At 35.7% G+C, this 21,678-nt stretch overlaps 1 protein-coding gene across 2 annotated transcripts in view; it reads left to right on the forward strand.

Annotated features, from left to right (window-relative positions):
* The window catches only part of LOC129743915 (uncharacterized), a 68,597-nt gene that overhangs the window by 17,572 nt on the left and 29,347 nt on the right, over positions 1-21,678 (forward strand). For both annotated transcript variants that reach the window (XM_055736158.1, XM_055736159.1), the window contains exons 2-4: positions 9,683-9,874; positions 9,933-10,120; positions 10,189-10,284. In XM_055736158.1, the coding sequence (XP_055592133.1) occupies positions 9,700-9,874; positions 9,933-10,120; positions 10,189-10,284 (459 nt within the window). In that variant the 5' untranslated portion in view covers positions 9,683-9,699. The remainder of the gene's footprint in view (positions 1-9,682; positions 9,875-9,932; positions 10,121-10,188; positions 10,285-21,678) is intronic.

The following is a 21,678-nucleotide window of genomic DNA, read 5'->3' on the forward strand; positions in this document are numbered from 1 at the left end:
CACCGGTTATATTACACAGATCCAGAACCAATCAAAAAGATTTTCTTTTCAGCGCTATAACAGAAACCCACGAAATCGATTTACGGTTTCAGATTCGTACGCTTTTACGCCTTTAAATAAAATCCGAGGTTCACACTGGTTCAATCACCCTCGTCGCCACTTTTGTGTTTAGGACTTTCTCGCACTTGACTCACAATAAAAAAAAACAGCTGTAACTTGCTTGGCAGCCTACTAAAAACTGACTCTACTTTTTTTTCTTCAATCATCTTCATGCAACATCGGATCGCGTACCGTTCGTGATCAAATACTGACACGACAAACTCCTAGGCAGAACGATCACTCAATTGAGGTGTTTCAAGTATCTTGGGGTTTGGTTTGATTCCAAGTGTACCTGGAGGGCTCATATTGAGTATCTGAAAGGAAAATGCCAACAAAGATTAAATTTTCTTCGATCAATCACTGACACCTGAGGGGGATTCCATCCAGAAGATCTTTTAAAATCTGTTGAACACCACTTTATTATAACTGAAAGTCTAAGCTCTGTTGAAGCGATCCGCTCTATAAGACCTGGAAATCTCATGCCGTATTTCCTCAAAAAGATCAGAGTTTTGTTGGTTTTCCATTATCTTTGTCTGGGTCCCCTCACATTGCTCGATATTAGGCAATGAGAGGGCAGATTCCCTTGCAAAGGTGGGTTAGATGGAAGGCAACATTTACCAGCGTGAAATCGTCTTCAACGAATTCTAATTCTTGGCAGCGCAGATGGGACGAGGATGAGTTGGGTCGGTGGCTCCACTCGATTATCCCACTCGAGTAAGTCTTAAGCCCTGGTTTAATAGATAATTGGACCTGAGTTGAGATTTTATTTGAATATTTTCCCGTCTCATGTCCAATCGTTATCCCTTGAATGCGGTACTCTATCGTATAAATATTGCTGACAGCAATTTATGTGGCTGTGGCCAAAGAAACCACCCCAGTAAGAGATGTACTAGCTACGAAAGACATTGATTACAGGGTGACAAAAAAGTCCGGTCACACTTTTTTGGGGTCGCCTGTAGCCCACACGTTGCATCTCTCTGGTGCCATCTATATGTCAAATGAAAGGGCTAACTTTGCTGCACAAAGTGGCAGAGTTTCGTTTCTGTGCAGTTTGTTTACATTGAGTTGTGAGCCATGGCAGAGTTAAGAACAGCTGTTATCGCTGCTCGGCTGGCGCGCAGGTGACGAGATTATTTTTCGGACGAGAAGCTGTTCGTTTTGGAGCAAACAGTCAATCGTCAAAATGATAGAGTTTGGAGTGTGAACCTCCAGCAAGCTCCTGCGAACAAGCTGAACGTTTCCCGGTTCCAAAATAAGACGTCAGTGATGGTTTGGGGAGCCATTTGCAAGAGAGGTAAAATGCCTCTTATTTTTATCGATAAAGGGGTCAAAATCAACGCAGCGTACTACCTGGACACGGTTTTGAAGAAAAATGTTCTGCCTCAAGCTGAACTATTGTTTGAAGACGATTACTACTGCTTCCAGCAAGATGGCGCCCCATCCCACTCCGCAAAGGTTGTTCAGGCGTGATGTGAGGAAAACTTGACCGATTTCATTTCGAAGAAAAGATGGCCTCCGTCGTATTCGGATCTGAATTCACTGGATTATTTCGTGTGAGGATACATGATGTCGAAGCTGAACGACTATAAAATAACAAATTTGGAGCAATTCAAGCGATTTGTCACGAAAATCTGGGACGAGATGCCGATGGAGCACTTGCGCGCCGCTTGCGACGACTTTCCGAGACGTCTGAAGCTATTGATCTTCATCTGTAATTCTTTTTATTTTCTTTTTTTCTTTTTTTTTATCTTCTTTTTTTCCTATCTTTTTCCTCTTCTCTTCAAAAAGTGATGATCTAGGCCTTAGTTAAAAAAAATCTCACTTTTTTGTCCACGTGTTGTCTAAATGGCCCTCAATTTCAATTGCACTAAGCAAGAAAGCATGATAAGCAATATAGCCTATATTTTTTAAAAAGTCGAACGGTTTTAGAGGTTTTCTGGTTTTTTAACGGCAAAGTTAGTTTCCCTATATTTCTCTACTATGTATACATATATTTCAATGAGGGTTATTGAAATTTAATATTTTGTACCTTATTGTACAACATTCTACAAGTCGATTTTAAAATAAAATTCTAATTCTCAAAGAATTTTCACTACGTGAATATGTACCACAAAACATGTGTAAAAAATCTGAATAAAACCAAAAAAAAACCAACGTGCTCCCCCATATGTTGGCCATTCTTCGAATGCCACCACACATGGACGTCCAGGTGTTTTGTACGTATCTACACGCGACAAATGATCGGAAGTACAAGAAACTAATAAACCTGTGTATAGCTCACACATCGGCTGGGCCAGTAGGGTAGAGTTTGTGTTTGTTTTCATCGTGTCGTTTTTCTCTATCGATTAGACAGACAGACAGACCGAGAGGGTGGTGAAAACGCGTGCACTCCACGCCAGTACATCATGTACTTGTCCGGTGCAAATTAATTAACAAGTTCCGAGTGCAACCTGTGGATCGACCATAAAAGATGGAAGCAATTGTTATGATACGTTGAATCCGTTTTTTCGATTTGTTCGCTTTCGTACCTTGACTTGAATCGTTTGAAGAAGACACTGAATACGATTCGTATTTTATAGTCGGATCGTAAAATTGGCGTTGTGAGTAATCGTTGTTGTTATTCCTCTTATTCAATTGAAACCAGCCTAGTAGTTCGTCGGTAGGAACGCATTTATACCGGATGCATTCGATATACATATCGCATTAAGGTCAATTTGTTTTACCTAGCATATCAGAGAGAAGCGCTGAGAAAAGCAACAGTTGGGTATGAATGGTTCTATAGTCATTTTTGTGACAATGAACTTGCTATCGAATGAAGAGCTGCATCTATCTTTCATCTAGATTTTTAGATATTTGTACCAATACATATTGATAATTGCATTTGCAATATGCATTTGTTATGTTTTGATTTTTAAGTAAGATTATCGACAGAGATAATTTAGCTTAGCTTAGCTTAGCTTGTTTGACTACTCATATCCACCTTAAATCATTAAGCCCGAAATGCTTTAATTAGTCTTCAACAATACCGCCATTTTCTCATGGTTTTAATAAAAATTTAATACTATATTGTGTCAAATCATTCAATGCATTTCGAATTTCATGATCGCTGGCGTGGCTAAGTAGAACGAGTTCCACATCGCCAATGGTTGCTACTCCGTGATTGATCGAGGCCATAAATTTTGTACAAGGGCCAAAAGAATGCAGCTTGGGATTAGCAACTCATTCTCAATGCACAAAACTCATGCTCTCACTTTAAAAAATGATCAATAACAGCGCCGGCCACGTCCTAGTAGTCAATGAGGGATGAAGGAAGGATTGTTAGTAAGATACTTTTTAGGATCAACCAAAAAAACTGTTGTTCCAGTTTTCTTCAAAATCTTGTTTTGAAAAACTCTAAAACAATGATAAGTCAGTATCACCAGCTATAGAAACCGTCTATACGTCTGCGAATCTATATTGAAGTATCTCAGGAAAGGGTTGCGTTAGTAAGGGAGAGGTTGTTGATCAGGAGCCATTTTTGGAAAATGGTGCGATCTTCGTTTACCTACACCTCCTATGCTCCTAGACATTTCCTTAAGAAACTCCTAAATATACATGTGCGAAGCGATTATAACTTGAAAATTTAAAAAAAAAATGTGAACAATCAAATAATTAGATGTAAACCAAGCGAAGTGATTCTAATTTGAAAATAAAAAAAAACGAAATCTCAAATCATTAGAAAAAAACATCTGTATTACATAGAATTGAGGATAAACTTTTCATTGATTGATTGCTAGCATATTGAACTTTACATTACAATAGAGTTTCAAAAGATATACATACCAATTTATTATTTAATAATTATTATTTTGTTATACATTTGTTTTACATATCCTAACTATAAAATCCTAAAGACACTTTAAGGTCTCAGAATGTTCACACACATTTTATAGAAAATTTCTTTTGAGATCGAAAGAGAGAAAATTTGAAAAAAAAATCTGGATCGCTCTAGTTCAGCAAAATCTTAATCAATGAACTAATTTCATCATTATTCAAGAACCGAATATTCAGACAAATGATGAACGTTTTGCAAATTTCAAATGATGCAGAAGTTTTAATTAAGGAGAATACTTAGCTTTGGGAATTTTGCAGCTGATTACCAAACGGAGTTTGCTTCAGGCTGGAATAGTCCTTCGGGTATCCATCGAATGCAGAATCCATTTAATCTGTGATCGACACCCGTGTGCCGCTCGTAGTCCATCTGTTGAGAGAAAACTACTGTCTGCTGCTTGATCCGCGTCCATTGGTTGACCTTCCGTTTGACTGACTGACGTACACTTTCTGGGCAAATGGCCATGCCTCATACCTTACTCCATTTAGGGTATTTTGCACCGGTATGAATATATTAGTCTTTAGGTCTTGATCTTGAATCGTAATTTTATAATTGAGATTTTATTTCACTTTGAAATAAACAAAAATCTATCGACAGAGATAATTTATTAAAAAAATAAATCCGAATCCTAAAATGAATTTCTTATCAGATCAGAAATTACCCATGATTAAAACTGGTTTAGCAAAATGATAAATAATTTACTTCTTAATTTTTTTTTCATCCTAATTTAAATCTCCTTTCTTTGTTTTAATTGAAGGGTTGTTTGAAAAATTTCACTGTAGATTCTTGAATTAAAAACAAACCATATTCTAAAATGTGAATTCTCGAGGAAAAAAAATCCATTTTGAACTTAGGAGACTTTATTCAATATAGATGATTGATGATTGAATTTAATTTAATTTAAAAAATTAAAATTTAATTGAATAGTGCCGGTGATGAAAGTCAGAGATGAAATCATATTTTATTATCAAAATTCCTCCAATAAAAATTGATTTATGAATTTCACAATGATAACTTTTTATATAAATAATTCTACATGTTCAAATTCCTTTGGGTGCTTATAAAGACAAAGTTCAGGATGGAAATTGAGTGATTTCTTAAATGATCAATAAGAAACTAACTGATAGAAATAGAAAAAAGGAATTCCACATTTAGATGTAAACATTGAAAAAGGCACTTCAAAAGCGTTGAATTTTAGTTTTAAAGTTGCTACTTGTAACCATGTTTGGAAATTTTCAAAGATTGACTTAAAATTCATGATCGATTGAAAAAAGAAGATTTAAAAAAAATGTGAAACGTTTATAAACATTCCATTGCATATTATAAGGCTATGATCATTTAGAATCCAGACAGTTACAAACGTGTGTATTTTAAAAACTATTCATTTGATCGAAAAACTGTCTATGGAGGAAATGAAGGTGTTAATATGACATTTAATGTAAAAATATTAAAAAAAAAATTATCAATGATTTCAAGAAATACTCTTGTTTTTTCATAAAATCTCTTTTTTATATTTGCACACTTTTTTAAGTCATGTATTGATCTTTTATTTTTACCACAGGAGCAAAACCTTTGCAAAATCATCATATTTTACACAAACTCACCTGGAAAAAGCAATTGCAAACTGGTTGGAACCTTTTCATGAGTAGGCATCTCGAAGAATTTGATCATCTCTTAAATCCGGTTTTAACATATATTTCTTTTTCCATCAGAACACATCTGTCATATTTCGTAAAAACCTGATGCACAGATTGCGATCTTTGGGAACTGATCATTATTAGATTAACTTGGTTATTAGGAGTCTGGCAACACTTTTTGTCTGCCGGAAATGGATTTTTTGCATTATTTAAGGAGTCTACATTCTGTTATCCCCACTAACCATAGACTTTTTACCATATTAAGGGTTGCACTCCGATGGTTGGTTTGAACTTCGTGTGGATCCTAGAGTGGCTCCATATACTTCTTAACCATTTGGTCCGAAAAAAAATCAGAAAAATCAACAATTCATGAGCTTTCAAGTCAACAATGAAGAATTTTCGAGGCGCAAAATGCGTAGAAGGAGCAAATTTGTGCAAAATTATTTTTATCATGTCTTTTTGCATCGTAAATATCTCAAACTCACGTTAATTTAAAATTGGCAAAAATAGGCAAGATAGTCCTTTTCATAACCAGTACAACGCTACTAAAGTTTTGAATATCCGAGCTCTATTAACGTAGTTATCACCGAAATAAAGTGCCCGGATACTAAATGATCATAACCTTAGCATTTCTTCTGATCAACACAGTAAATTTTTCTATTCCTAGACCAGCGGTTACCCGATGTGCTGTTTTGCCCAATTCTCCAACAACCCGGATTCTGGAAGGATCTAAGCAAAACACGTTTAATCAACGTTGAAAATTCGCGTTGGCGGAACTTCAGCAGCTACATTTTTCAGGAGCTTAAAATATTCAGAAAAACTGAATCCTTGAAAGGAGTTTCAATTCCACTTGCTGCAATGTATTGTCCGATACATTCAAGGACTTCCTCCTTTGATAAGCCAAAGCCCCACTTCTCCATGGTTTTGATGCAATTTGCTATATCCTCCTCCACTTTTTTTTGGATAAAACTACACCTACCATGGGTTGTACTTTTTACGGCTTTGTTTTCCACGTTTCCTAAAGTATGAAGTACTTTTTGGAATTTCAAAGTTATGGCAGCTGCTTTTAATGAGAGGCCTTCAGTTTGCATGGAATTCAGCATTCTTAATATCCTCTTCCGAATATTGTAGAGCCCTTATATAATTTCGAACCATAATGGAAACTGAGTTCTGAAAAGAGCGATATATTATGACAAAAAAGATGCGTTTGCGCATACCCCAGTAGTATCGTTTGCACTTGCCCTACAGTACGAGATGATAAGAGCGATCATAATTTTCATGATTGTTCGGATGCTCGGAAAATTTATCAACAAATTCCTACTCCGAATTGAAGATCAACCCGAAATACTCACCTGACAACAGATTGATTGAATTGCGTTTATTTGGGAGGGTGCCGTGCGCTTAGCGATCACCTGACAACAGAAAAGTGGATTTTAAAACCTGTATTTATAGCCAAAATTTTGAAAGTCATTAGTATTGTACGTACTTAGAATAGTATGTAAACAAACAGTGCCGTGTTTTGGATGTCTGATGTCATAAAAGTTTTGATTATCTCTATCACATTGTTTGTGTCAAGTAAACAGTTTCGTATAGAAAAATATTTTGTACATTTTTGGGGCCGAGGAAATTTTAGCCTTTGCACTTGCTCCGAGTTTGTACTTGCCCCGGTGTACCGTAACCCTAACTTTTTTTGCAAATGATAGAGATTTTATGTACATCATTTCATCAGAACATTTGAGGACTCTAAAAGCAATATTTCTGAAAATTGGAAGGAAAATCTGTCAGTGTCGCTAGTTTCTTTTTATGGAAGAAAAAAGAAGGTTGTGGACGTTATAACTATTTTCTCGCTGCTCCTATTGCTTTGTGGCCTTCGGCAAAGTTGTGGTCAGAAAATTTTCCAGTCAGTTCCATATAATCACTCAGAGAAATCTTGGTGTTTGAACCAAAAAAAATTGATTTAAAAAAATACTCTTTCTACTCTCTTTTTTATTTGATACAATGTATTGTGACTTTGATTCTGAAGAAAAAATTTCGAAACAAAAAATTTATTCTTTGAATTAAAAATAATACTTCGAATCAAAGAATTTGTTTTAATTTCAAAGGTGAAAAATTCTTCGTAATAAAGGTAACAGATAAGAAACAAAGGACTAAAACAAAACAAAGGAAAAAACTTTTTCGCTGCGTGTTGAAGTTTCATTTGCATTGCGTGAGAACAAAATATTCAAGAATAACTAAAAAAGTGACATTCTCCAAACATATTTTGACGCTATCTGCAAAAATGATGTCGTTCGTTTTGACCAAAAAGGAAGCTTTTCAAACTACAGGGTTTCTGAAATTCGAAAAAAGTGGCAACAACACACTCTATTACGTTATACACAAAGCATTTACATCTTAAAAATCTTCACTATTGACAATCCGGAGCCAGCGTTCTCACTTGGTTCCAGTCAAGATTCTCGTCGACAGCTCGGATTTCAGCAGCTGGGATTCGCCGTCACGAGCTTTTGGGTCTGCCTCTTCTTCGATTTCCTTCTGGATTCTACTCTAGCGCTCCTCTGCAGATCTCGTTCACATCTTTTGATGACTTCGACGATGTAATTCTACGTCGAAATCCAGTTTCCAGGCCACCAAGCGCGAATAATATTCCGCAGACAGCGATTCACAAATACTTGCAGTTTTCGCGTCGTAACTGCATTATACATCGTTATAAAAAAGCTAAACCCCACAAAGGCTGATATTTATCTGTTACGTTACACTGATCAGCATTACACATCGTAACAACAGAGCTCAGCCCCACAAAGGTTATTATTTGTCTGTTACGTTACACAGAAGAACATTACACATCCGATCGTAACAACTAAGCTAACCCTAGAAAGGCTACTGCATATTACTTATCCACATAGTCGATAGGCAATTTTACATATTAAAGATCGTAACAACAAAGCTCAGCAATTAAAATGCTATTTTTTGTTTATTATTCAATTTCCATTGTCTATATGGTTAAATTAAAATCCTAAATATTGAAACCTCTTTGTTCGAACTTATCAGTGTAATGCGATCTCGTCCCACTCCTTCCCAATTTGATTACTTTGTTGCCACCAAATTACAATTTTCAAAGCTGAATTGTAAAGTTCGGCTTGTCAAATAATTTTGAATCATTTTAGAAAAATATATTTAAAAAATCCAAACGAGCTAATTTAACTACTAAACCTTTGTGCCAAACACTGTCAAAAACTTTTTCATTATTTAGAAGGGTAACACCAGTAGAATCACCTTCAGATTTGCTAGTCTTAATCATACTAGGTACACTCGAAAGTTGATGTGTAGTAGAATGTCCATGGCGAAAACCAAATTGTTCATTAGGATAAATAGAATTCTGTTTAATGTGGATCGTCTACTATTCAAAATAACTCTCAAACAGTTTACTTAAAGAAGGAAGCAAACTAATTGGTCGATAACTTGAAGGCTCTGAAGCACTTTTCCCAGGTTTCCAAACTGAAGTTACTTTGATATTTTTCCATTTATTGGGAAAATCAGCCAAGTAAAAACATTTATTGAAGATTTTAAATAGAAAATTTAAGTGTTTTTTTGGTAACTGTTTAATGAGAACGTTAGAATCCCATCTTTCCCTGGATCTTTCATGTTTTTAATTTTTTTATTATATCAACTTAAGTTCATCAATCTCGCAAGTACTTTGAAGGCAAATTTATTTGCCTTGAAAAAATAACATCAAATTCTGGGGAAGTTTCAGCTACCTTAAACTTTATTTATTTCCTCCACTCGGAATTTTCGAAAATTTATTGGGGGTGACTTGACAAAAGAAGAAACTATTCTTTCAACCTTCAGTTTATTGTACAAATCGGCAACGGGTTCCATATATATAGTAAAATAGCAAAAATGCCTTGACCAAAGTTTCGATTTCATTGATTTCTTCCTGTTAACACCTATTATCTCGTTTGTACTGCTTGAAAGACTCGACTTAGTATGTCGAAAAATTAAATATTTTAATTCTTGTGTCGAAATTTTCCTTTCAAAAATGTCTAACATTGTTTTTTCCTCCTCTCTTCTTTCCTTACAGAGTGCTAATGTAATAGTATGGTATCACGGTTCGAACGCCTAATGGGGTGCTCCTCAATCCCAATAGGAGAACTCTCGCCCGATAGCAACTCGCAGTGCTCGGGCCGGGGTGACTGTCTCAATGGAACCTGCCTCTGTGAAATCCGCTACACCGGAGACGAGTGCTCCGGATTCAATTTCCCGTATCATGCTGGTAGGTGTTTCATCAAATTTACAATTTTCAAATTTAAACCATTCACATTACTTCGCAGGTATCTCTTCCGTGTTCTACTTTGTGGCGTTTATCTCCCTGGTACAGTTGATGATCTGTATCATTGCCGAATATCAGAGGCTTAAGCAGCCAAGCTTTCTAAGAGCCTGTCGGTTGACGACCCAAAAGCTACTGTACTTTTTCGTCTTTATCGCATCGGTGCTGCGGGGGGCGTATTTCACTACTCCGGTATGGTTCAACTTATCTAAATACCTACATATCTTTACTAACAAATTCCTTTCTTTTTGTTTATACAGGAAACGCTCCAGCCAGCATGGGTGTCTTATCTTATGTCGGCGTACTATCCGTTGGTGATGACCTGTGCGTCGCTCGTTGTTTGTTTGTGGGCTGAGGTGAGTTACAATTTTCTTTTCTCGTGATGACATTTGGCGTATATATTCCAAAAATTATATCGCCTATGATTACATTGCCTACGTTTAAAATAAATTCCAAAACCCACTTATACGTACATATCTCAGTATTCAGCTACAATACATATGAGCAGATTCAACAGATATTATCAGTCGTAAGATTCGCAAACTTTATGTTTTGATAGTTTTCACTCGGCAATTTGTATCCTTTCCGGGTTGACAATATTGAATTTATCGTATTGATAATTCTGTTTAAATCGGTTTGATTTTAATATCATAAAAAATTCTTCAATGTTTGCTTTGATATTTGCAATGTTTGTAGAATATGCGATGGAAGCGCTGCCGAATTTGGGTGATGGTTATGCATAAGTGCAAGTGGGATGCAGCTAAAATTTCACCCAACTTTTGACAGATTTTACGGGTTTTTCTTGAGGAGAGCGATTCTATCGCCCATTCATGAGAGCAATACATGAAAATAAAGTTGAGACATTTTGTTCTGGAAAGACATGACTATGATTTTTCACAAATTACTTTGGCCTCTATCGACCGAATTATTTTGAATATAGTTTTTATTGAAGGCTCATTTATTACAAACATTTTCCCGCATTTCAATAGAGTTATGAAAAAGTTATCAAGCCAAGAAAAAAAATGCCACACTTTTTTTCGTCAATAACAGTTGGAAATCAACTATTCGACCAAAGTTTACATGGTGAATCGTTGAAGAAGTCCTAGAGGATCCAATAATGAACTTAAATTTGAATAAAAGTGAAGATGATTGACTACATGAAGTGAGAGGAACGTGAGAGCTTTTTCAAGCCTCATCCGAAAATATGAATGTGATGAAAAAAAGTCAAATTTTTCTAGCTGATTCGTCTAGCTGACTTAAATATAGACCTGACTCCATTTCTACAAAGTAGAAAAGCTGCACACCGATAAAATAAACAAAATACGGTGGTTAAATCGTGCGCAAAATATTTGGACTGCTTGTGGGGAGATGTTTTGAAAAATTTTGTAATAGACAGCAAAACGAACTTTTTTGCGGTCATCTGGCGGGATTCCAACCAGAAACTGTATTTCCCGGAGATAAAAAAGAGAAAAAATTGAAAAATTTATTGTCTATTACTTGAGGAGGCTAACTGTCTGTAGAAACTGCAAATCTGCAACTGCTGTCTTTCTTAACGATTGACACGATGAATGGCTATAAATTCAAAGAAAACTGCCTCCAAATATCAACCATTTTCTCTGCAATGCTCTTTCTTAGGTCCCACAAAGTTGATATTTTATTTAAGTTTGATCTGGAATCGTGCTATTACGCAAAAACGATGGTGGAGTGATAAAAAGTCATATATACAGTGGTGTTCGAAATAATAGCAGCGCAAGTGAAGCGAATCAAATTATACTGCGTACTTGTATGAGTGTTGTCCTCTGCTAACATATGTTACGCACGTTAGTGTATTGATGAGTGATGAGTGCAACGCTCGACTATTTCGATGCACTACGCACTTGTTTACTTTATTCGGTTGCCATTTTGAAAACATATCGTTCTTGGGCTGTTCGAAAAAATAGCAGCACAGGTTACAAAGTGCACTAAATCGCTGAAGTTTTGAAGAAATCCATAGTTTTCGATGTGAATTTGTTGTGGTAAGAGACATAAAGGTTCCATGATGCGTTTTGGTTGATTAGACATTACCGAAAATCTGTAATATTTCAGCAAAATGGGTCGCTCGAAGCATTGTACGTTCGAAGAACGAAATCACATCAAACGACTGATTGCAAGCGGAAAAACATATTGTGAAGTTCCGGCACTGCTTAACTGTTCTGCGAAAAAGGTATACAACGCATTGCACTGGAAGGAAAAGGGTAAAACTCGTGGCAGAAAGCGAGAAACAGCTTCACGAACTGATCGGAAGAGGATTCGGTTGGTGAAAATGCAACCACACATCTCATTAAGAGCACTGAAACAAGAGTTGGATCTTCCCATCAGTACCTCAACAGTAAGAAAACGTCTGATTGAAGCTGAATTGCAAGCTAGAAGCCCGAGGAAAGTGCCCCTACTAACTTCCCGACATATTCATAACCGCTTGAACTTCGCCAACTCTCACGTCAATTGGCCCATCCAAAAATGGCGTAACATTTTGTGGACTGATGAAAGCAAAGTAGAGCTGTTTGGTTCCAGCGGTAGGCGAATGTTCGTCAGACGTCCTCCAGGTGCAGAATTCCAACCCCAGTACACCGTGAAAACAGTTAAACATGGTGATGCCAAAATCATGGTGTGGGGATGTTTTTCGTACCACGGTGTTGGGCCCATCCATCGTATAGAAGGTATCATGGACGCAGTTGGTTACGTGGAAATTCTGCAGAATATCATGCTACCATACGCAGAAGAGGAAATGCCCTTGAAATGGATCTTCCAACAGGACAATGACCCGAAACATACCAGCAGACGAGCAAAAGCGTGGTTCCGGGACAATAACGTTGATGTGATGGATTGGCCGGCTCAATCGCCGGACCTCAATCCTATCGAAAATTTGTGGGGAGACATCAAAAAGGCAGTTTTCGAGGCAAAGCCGACAAATGCAGAGCAACTATGGGTTGTAGTTCGCCGTGCATGGTCAGAAATACCTGTCATACGGTGCCAAAAGCTTGTGGACTCTATGTCACGCCGTTGCGCTGCAGTGATCAGAAATAACGGGTACACTACGAAGTATTGATGTCACAAATGACTTTCACATAGAGAAAGACTTGGTATGAATTCATAATTTGTTTTAAAAAAATATTTAATTTCTTGCTGCTATTATTTCGAACAGGGCAAAAATCATTTTTTTATTATTCTCAACCTGCAATTGATATTCAGATCCTAAATCTTTTGTATTTCTTACGTACCACTAAAATGCTTACTAAACCAAGAGAGAATTGAAATAAAAGTGGCAATACAGAAAAATGCCTTAATTATTTAAACAATTTCCGAGCCGCTGCTATTATTTCGAACACCACTGTATATTCATAGTATGCATTATAAATGGCGCACGTGTAGCCCAAAAAAAATCAAAGTCAAAAAATTCCTTCATTGAACGCTATCTCAAAAACCACGTAATAGAACATCACAAAAATTTCCATATATCATATATCCATAAATATCATCAAATAACATCCGTGCTTTCAAAAGTTATTCACAAAACAAAGTGTTGCTGTTTTTTTAATAGTATGTTTTAAAAAGTTTGTAGATTTCGAAAAACGTATTTCTTATACCTTTTTATACCGCCGGGGGTCAAATAACCGCTAACACCCTTCCGCTAAAACTCTGTTGTTTCTAAACAGTTTTTCAGATTCTTTTTTATTGACTTTGAATAACTTTAAAATAAATGATTGTAGCTGGATATTGCCTGAGCATCATATTTGAGTCACGTTACAAGCTTTCCATAAATATAAATGAAAGAATTTTAGAACTGATTTTGAATAATCTAAAGACGCTGATTCCAAATTAGGCATTAATTTTTTTTATCAACTCTAGTGTCTGATATCAGTCTTCCGAAAATCAATCAAAACAAACACTCAGGATGCGTTTCCTGTTGGAAACATTCAGATTGTATAATGGGATAGCGCCTCTCGCAACTGCTTCGCCTGGCTGGTATGCAATCTCGATCAGCGCTCCTATCAGCTATGCAAACCAAGTCGCATCATTCAGAATCATCGGTTTAGCAAACATCGCATATCGGAGATGAGTGAGATACAAACTGATCCATTCTGAATGTAGCTCACTCAGTATCTGCCTGAATTATATGAAATTCAAAATTATTTTTTTGCAGGACGAGAAAAATCAAACAGTTGTGCGGGACACCATAAATTCTCAGCAGTTTTAACGTGACGGACGACAGTTTAATAAGAGAACTTGTAAAATTTGAAAAACATGGCGAAGGTGAACATCTTTCCCTCAAAAACACAACTTCAATTTGATTTTGATCATACTGATGTTAAGAAACGTTATAACAACAAATAAATTTATTAATTTGCTGTATATCAAATCAAACAAAATACGCTAATGATCGGCTTCATGTATCATTCACTCACTGCCTGATCCATTCACTCCTGATCGAAGACCAACAAGATTCGCCATATGCATTGCGCATTGGTGAGATTCCAATTTGATGATGGTGCTGCACTGTTTTGACAGCAAGCATCGTACGAGGTGATCTGTATTTTAGCGATGAATTGAACGATCGATGATCGGGTAGGTCCAGTAGCAATCAATAACGAAACCCGACCGTTGTACGTTCAGTTGCGAAATGCAATCAGAAACATTCATTGAAAATGAGTGATATTCGGAACACTGTCTGATATAACTTGTGAAAGTAAGTGAAAATTCATAAAATAATTTTTGCATCTTTTTGGCAAAATTATAGAACACTAGCTGATCCCGTACGAACTTCGTTTCGCTTTTAACTTTAAAGCTGATGATTTTATAAATGCTTAAAATAATAAAAAAAAATTGGCAAGTGACCTATTTGCTTGTCTACGAAAATTTAAGAAAAAATGAATTGATTGACCGTCGAAAAAAACACCCGTGTACGAATTTTTGTCTTTTTAAAAAAGCATAACAACGAAATTATGTCTAAATAATTTAAAAGGTAATTTGAACGACCCCTTTTCTGTCGTCTGATTCAAAATTTTAATTCATAATTCAATTGTCCGTTTTGTAAAACACCCGTGAATGAATTTTTGTCTGGATCTCAAGCATAATTAAACAATTATTGCAAAAACATTAAACAGTAAATGTGGACGACCCCTTTATCTGTCGTCTTATAGAAAGTTTGTTATCAGGAATCGATTCCTCGTCCTGCAAAACTCTCGTGTTTAAAAAAAAACGAAAATAATATGGACGACCCCTTTTACGGATTCCCTGTTGGAATTTGACACGTGAAATCAATTACATGTGCTGTAAAACTTCCATGTGCTAATTTTCATTATAATCCGATGTATAATCAAGACAATGGAGCTTATTCTGAGAGTCACGTGACATAATGTGCAAAATTTCACATCGATGTGCCGACTCTAGAAAACACTCTACACAGAAAAAAAATCTGAATCCTTAACAACACTGAAATTGAAAACCTGTATCATTACATGACATGGAATGCGATTTATTGATGTAAATTTACAAATTAAAAAAAGTTGAATCCTTAACAGCACTGAATTCGTATGACACAAATATTACTTGACACGGAACGCGATTATTTGATGTAAATTTATGATATATGATGTAAATAAAAAGAAGCATCACTTACGACAGAATTTTCAGTGCGAATTAAATATTACACGTCTTTAATATTTTACATGTCTTTAAATTTTACACGTCTTTTGAAGTTTACAGACGTGGAGTATTCAACTCGCACTGAAAATCCCATCATATGTGATGCTTCGTTTTTGTTACATCATATGTGATGTAATAATATAGAAATTTCTTAAAATTACACGACATGGAATGTGATGAGGACATTGAATTTTCAATTTAATAGGATCAGCCAAATTTAAACAAAGTGTCAAGTCAAGGTCGTGCACCAAAAAGTATTTTTTAAGCAGTTTTCCCGCGATTAAAGTTCCCAGAGATCTTCGTGAAGCAGGAAGCGGTTCTTCCTGCTCAAGTTATTCAACTTTGGATCCGGTCTTCGAGAAAAAATAAAAGTGTGAATGTGACTCCTAATATAAAAAATTGTGAGATTAAAAAAATCATTGTCACCAAATGAAATAAATTAAATTAATTATAAAAAGGTTTTATTTTTATTATGATATGAGATAATTCCATTATTGAATCATAAATATCAATAAATAAAACAAAACAGATTCCAATTGGAAGATTTTCTTCCAATATTCAGTGGTTTTATAATTTACATCATTTTTATTTTACATGTTGCCATATTTTACATCTTTTTTTATTTTACACGTTGCAACATTTCACTGGCGTGTAATTTCCAACTAGCACTGAAAAGTCCGGCATATATGATGCTTCTTTTTATTTACATCACATGTGATGTGATTTTACAGATTTTTTTCGTTGTGTGTAGGCTAGAAGTTTTAGCTCAAATGTCCTGTGATCGATTTTTGGAGCTCATTCATACTTACGTGTCTTCTCAAAAACATTTCCTGGAGTCAGTGTTCCGAAAATCACTCAATTCTCATGAGAGACACTGAAACGTTTTCAACAGCGAAAGCAAAACCGAAATTGTCGGTGGGTTTATTTCCCAGCGGGGCAATGATTGTGTTCGACAGCGCTGCTCCGAGAATCAAAGAAATAACATTTGAAAGAGAGACGTTCCTTCTCCAGTTGGAATTCTCAACTGAGTGAGGAGCTACATGATTTTCAGATTCTTCTTTCAGTAAATAACTTTTCTTGCTTAATCACTCACTCACTCACTCGTTTACTGATCGATGATCGTATGCTGTCTGCCTGATCATCTTGCTTTGTTGTTGCTGTTGTTGGGGAGGACCAAAATAGCCGTTCAAACACGCAGGCTGCTGCTTTGGCAGAAAGTACGCAGGCGGTATGAACCGATGCAAGGCTGCATTGATTGAGTTTGAGTGAGTGAGTGAGTGGATTTTCGAATTGGATCTTGTATCAGTAAGTGTCTCAATCACTTCTGATACACCAGGTAGTGAGCTTTAGAGATCGACTTTGATACGAATCCGCTATCGCTTTTGAATCTTGTTTACATTGACTACGCATTGTCGCTCTGCCGACTCTCTAGGGAACTACAGGCAGCAGCATTCGGCTTTGAATTTTTTCAACTAGAAACCTATCATGAGCGTTTCTTCCGAGTGATTTTCGGAACACTGCCTGGAGTCAGGATAAAGAAGTGAAATTTTGTGAGTCATATCACTCGACTCGCAGAATATCTAATCCCCAATATAGAAAAAACAGTGAATGAACGAATATTTTTGCCGACTCGAGATTTGAAATCTAAAACAATTGAGCGTCCCTCAAAACTTCTAAGTGGAAATTTTCATCTCAATAGGATGCATAATAACGCCAATACCGCAAAAACATTAAACAGTTTATATGGACGATACCTTTCGCAGACCTCTGAATAAAAATTTGGCTCCTGAAATCAATTACTCGTTCCTTGAAGCTCCCACATATCAAGATTCCATCTTAATCCAATGTATTTAAGCATTAATATCGCAAAATAGTGTTAATATGGACGACCCCTTTGGCCGACCCTTGACTTTGAATTTGAAACCTGGAATCGATTGATCATTCCTCAAAATACTTTTGTGCAAATTTTCATCAAAATTAAATCTATAATAACGCCAATATCGCAAAAACATTTTTTTTTAAACTATATGTATAGACAGTATTCAATATTTTATTTTGAATTGAAATATAAATTACAAATACATACAGCCTAATGTTTTCAAAGAAATAGCTAATTTCCAGCAATTTGAATTCCAGCATTAATGTTTGCTGTTTTTTCAAGCAATTCATATTGCTGGAAAGTCAGGGACAAAAACCAGCAAAAAAAATTGCTGTGTAGCAATAAATCGAATATACCTTTCTTAACAAAATGACTTAAACTACTCTCCCAAACGATTTTCTTTAAAATTTTTTATTGTTTGAACGTTTCCCGAAGCATTTTCTGAGAAAATGCATGAGGTCGCCAAACCAAAACGCCGAAAAATTATTGTGCGACCTTTGTTCTGCACGCCAATCCAGTGCAGTGCAAAAAGTCGCTAAAGCCACATTTCCCTCGAAAATGAGAAAGTCTTCATGTGTCCTAAATTCAAATCATTTTGTAAAATTTATGCATGGACCAAACTTTTACGTAACATAGAATACATGTTTATCAGTCGTTTCTATAGTCAATAACTCAATTTTGTCTACATTGGTTCAAACGACTTAATCAAAACTAACTCTTGATTTGAAATAAACTATATTAAAACAACAGGGCTGTCGTATTAAATAGCCGACCCACTATAATTTCAATTCATCGGTGAATTTGAACCCACTACTGCCACAGAAAAACGTCCAGTAAGTGTAATACCTTTCAAGAAAGCACCGAGTAAATAAAATTATTTGAATAAAATATCTGACTATAGAGAATCAACTGGACTTGGATTCAGACTCCATAAATTTCCAACTGTCGAGAGAGTACTGTATTTAGATTGAGAAAAGTGTTTTTGTTACACAGAAAAGAATTTAAAGGTAAAATTTACCGAAATTAAAAGGTGAACGCTCGTGAAACCAGAAAACGTATTGTTCACCTCGTAGAGAGGTAAAGTTTACACACAAAAAAAGCATAGTAAAATTACTAAATCCGTGGTTTAAATGAACAACACGCAACCATATTTTTTAGTCAATAATGTTTTGTTCTTAAAACTACTTCACACATAGTAATTTTACTATGTGTTGATTTTTGCAGTCCATAGTTATTTCGACAGCGTACATAGTAAAACTGTTAATGGCAAAATGAGTTTTTTTTACTTCGTGCATTGTAAAAGTGCAATTTTCCAATATTAAAATAACACCCATTATAATTAAAATGAGTATCGTACCATGATGCTCATTACCATGCGGCATGTTATAAAGATCTATATATTATGATATTTCGGAAAGCCTCATAATAATTTCATTTTTTTTCACAATTTAAATCTTTTTTTTCCGGTTTAAAGGGTTGATGCCCTGTTCGGTTGTCGTCAATGCAATCTGGAAACCTTTCGTCAACAGGCATATGTTACAACTGATCGATGATTTCTTGTCGATTTGCATCCTCCTCAGGGGCATTGTCATCAGCCGATTGGTCACAAGTGTTGTGAAACTTACCCCAGGTGTACATCACAAATCGATTCGCGCCGGATATTTCAAATCGACGTACCCGCGGGGTTTCATAATTTTATCCGGGTACCGAAATTGCAACCTACTGATGATAATGACAACAAAATCAAATACACTCAAATGCAAGCGCATAGTAAAATTACCAAATCTAGGCGTGAAATGAACCACACGTACCCTCATTTTTGAGTTGAGAAATATGAGTATAGTATTTCCGACAACGCGAAGGACGATGTGTCAAAAATACCATGCGCATAGTAATTGTAAGCACACAAATCGTGCAATATCTAAATATCATTAATTTAGCTAAGATGAAATTACTATGAGCTGTCAAAGTCCACATAGTAAAAATACTACGTCGTAGTATAATCGCCCATGTTTTCGGTAGAAAATACCTACTAAATCGTGATTGAAAATACTAAATGATGGACATAGTAAAATTATCATGACTCTGTATTTGAAAAACCCATGCAATTTTTTCCGTGTACCTGAATCGAGCTAAAAAAGGAGCAATTCACCTATGAAAAAGTAAATCATTGCCAAATCCAGAAAGGTGCTTTCTACTTTGAGCAACCCGAGTTTACCTGAATTAATCTGAATAAAAAGTTCAATACACCCAGAAAAAGGTAAATAAAAAAAAGGTACTTTACCTGCTCGAAGTAAACCCGAGCAGACTTTTATGGCAAAATTATAGCAAATTTTGCTATCACGCCATGAGAGCCAAACTTGCTCTCATTTTGCTTGACATAAGGTGGTACACAGCAAAAATGAGAGCACAAATTTCCATACTTGGTTAGCAAAGTGATGCCTAATTTTGCTAAAACTGAGACCTTAACTACACCTCGTTTTCCAAGAGCTTGGAGAGCATAATGATGCCAGTATAAGGTATCATATAATTTTCGTTAATAGCAAAATTTGACATTAATATGCCCTCAAAATTTTCGGAAAATGAAAGCAGAACGAGGTTTAGTTAAGGCTTCCATAAAAGCAAAATTTGGCATTACTGTGCTATATTTTAAATGAATATTTTACTTTCAATTTGCTGTGTTCAACCTTACGTCAACTAGAATGGGAGTAAAATTGGCTTTCGTAGGCGTGATAGCAAAATTTAATGTCATATTTCTTAAGTTGCCTAAATTTATGCAACGGGTTTCGGAATAGACTTTAATGGCCAAATTTTACTATTTCGGCTGCAAAATTAAATATGGTATCAATAAAGGTGGAACAATGTGCTATCCGCATAAAGAACATGAACGCCCTCTATTTAGGCAAAACTACACCGAATTTCGCTAAAAATGCATAGTAGCAAAAATTTATACCACAATAACGGGTAACGTAACATACCAAAATAATTGGTTAACGGAATCTAAGCAGCCTGAATGTTATTTCTTACTCCTTCTAAAAAACAGTAAATTTGGTTAGTAAAAAAACGAATGTTTCTTGAAATACAATTATAAAAGAAACTTACTATAGACTCTTCCAAAAATTTAAGGCCGATTTAAAAAGTTTGTCGATATTAAAAGAACAGAGGATTCAATGCCAAGGATCTAGATCATACTACCGCACCCTGACACCGAAATGATTTCGGGGACCAGGGAGCCCATCGGGAACCATCCGAAATCGTTCGCATGCCAACAAACAACACCGCAATCTAGCAGAAATAGACGAGTTTCGATGCCATAATTTTTTGCCTTGTTGTGGCTAACATCAAAGCTGGTTGTTCGATTTGGCAAACTGGTTCGTGGTTTAAAACAAAGATTCCATTAATAAAAATGATTTGATAATTTGAATAAAAAAAAAGAAGAAAACTTACCTAAAGAAATAAAGCCTGAAGTTTCGGAATTCAAGGAACATCAGTCATTCCATCAATTTTCACCAGCAGCAGAAGAAATGCTATCAAATTATTGATTGCCACCTCGTTAAGCTTTTGAGCATTACCATATATAACGTTCTGTGCAGCTCTTCACGAATCATTGCCATTATGACGGAATTCCCGGCAAGTCTAACTAGACTGGTCAACTGGTGTTTTTATTTGCTTGCTGTTTCATTTCCAGTCCCCGGAATTCTACCTAAAATTAAAAAAAAAAATATAAGATAAAAATAGCAATATTTGACTGAACCGACCCACATACTTCACTTTATGGCTCTGACGTTAGCTACAATGAAATAATATTTCGGAACTGCTTCTCAAATTAAATTCCGCACTTATTATGTCGTAATTATACATTTAACTATAAATTCATTGACAGTTAGGTATTTTTTGATAGTTAGAACAACTCAATATACTCAATCAAAGGGCTATTTTAAAAAAAATCAGGACAATCTTTCGAAAATTAGGACAAACACTGATTTACCAGGATACCTGGAAACTGGAACCTCTGTTTGAGAATGATGGTTAATCGTCATCAATTGACGATACCGGTATTGATTTTTCAATAGTGCGAATGCCCCAAATGTAAACACATGGAGTTATAATATGAAAAGTATTATTCGATTTTTTAATGTTTGGCACATTAGCACTTTTGAAAAAAAAAAATATAATTCGATTTGTTCAC

The sequence above is a fragment of the Uranotaenia lowii genome, chromosome 2, assembly GCF_029784155.1.
Source record: "Uranotaenia lowii strain MFRU-FL chromosome 2, ASM2978415v1, whole genome shotgun sequence".
NCBI classification, from domain to species: domain Eukaryota; kingdom Metazoa; phylum Arthropoda; class Insecta; order Diptera; family Culicidae; genus Uranotaenia; species Uranotaenia lowii.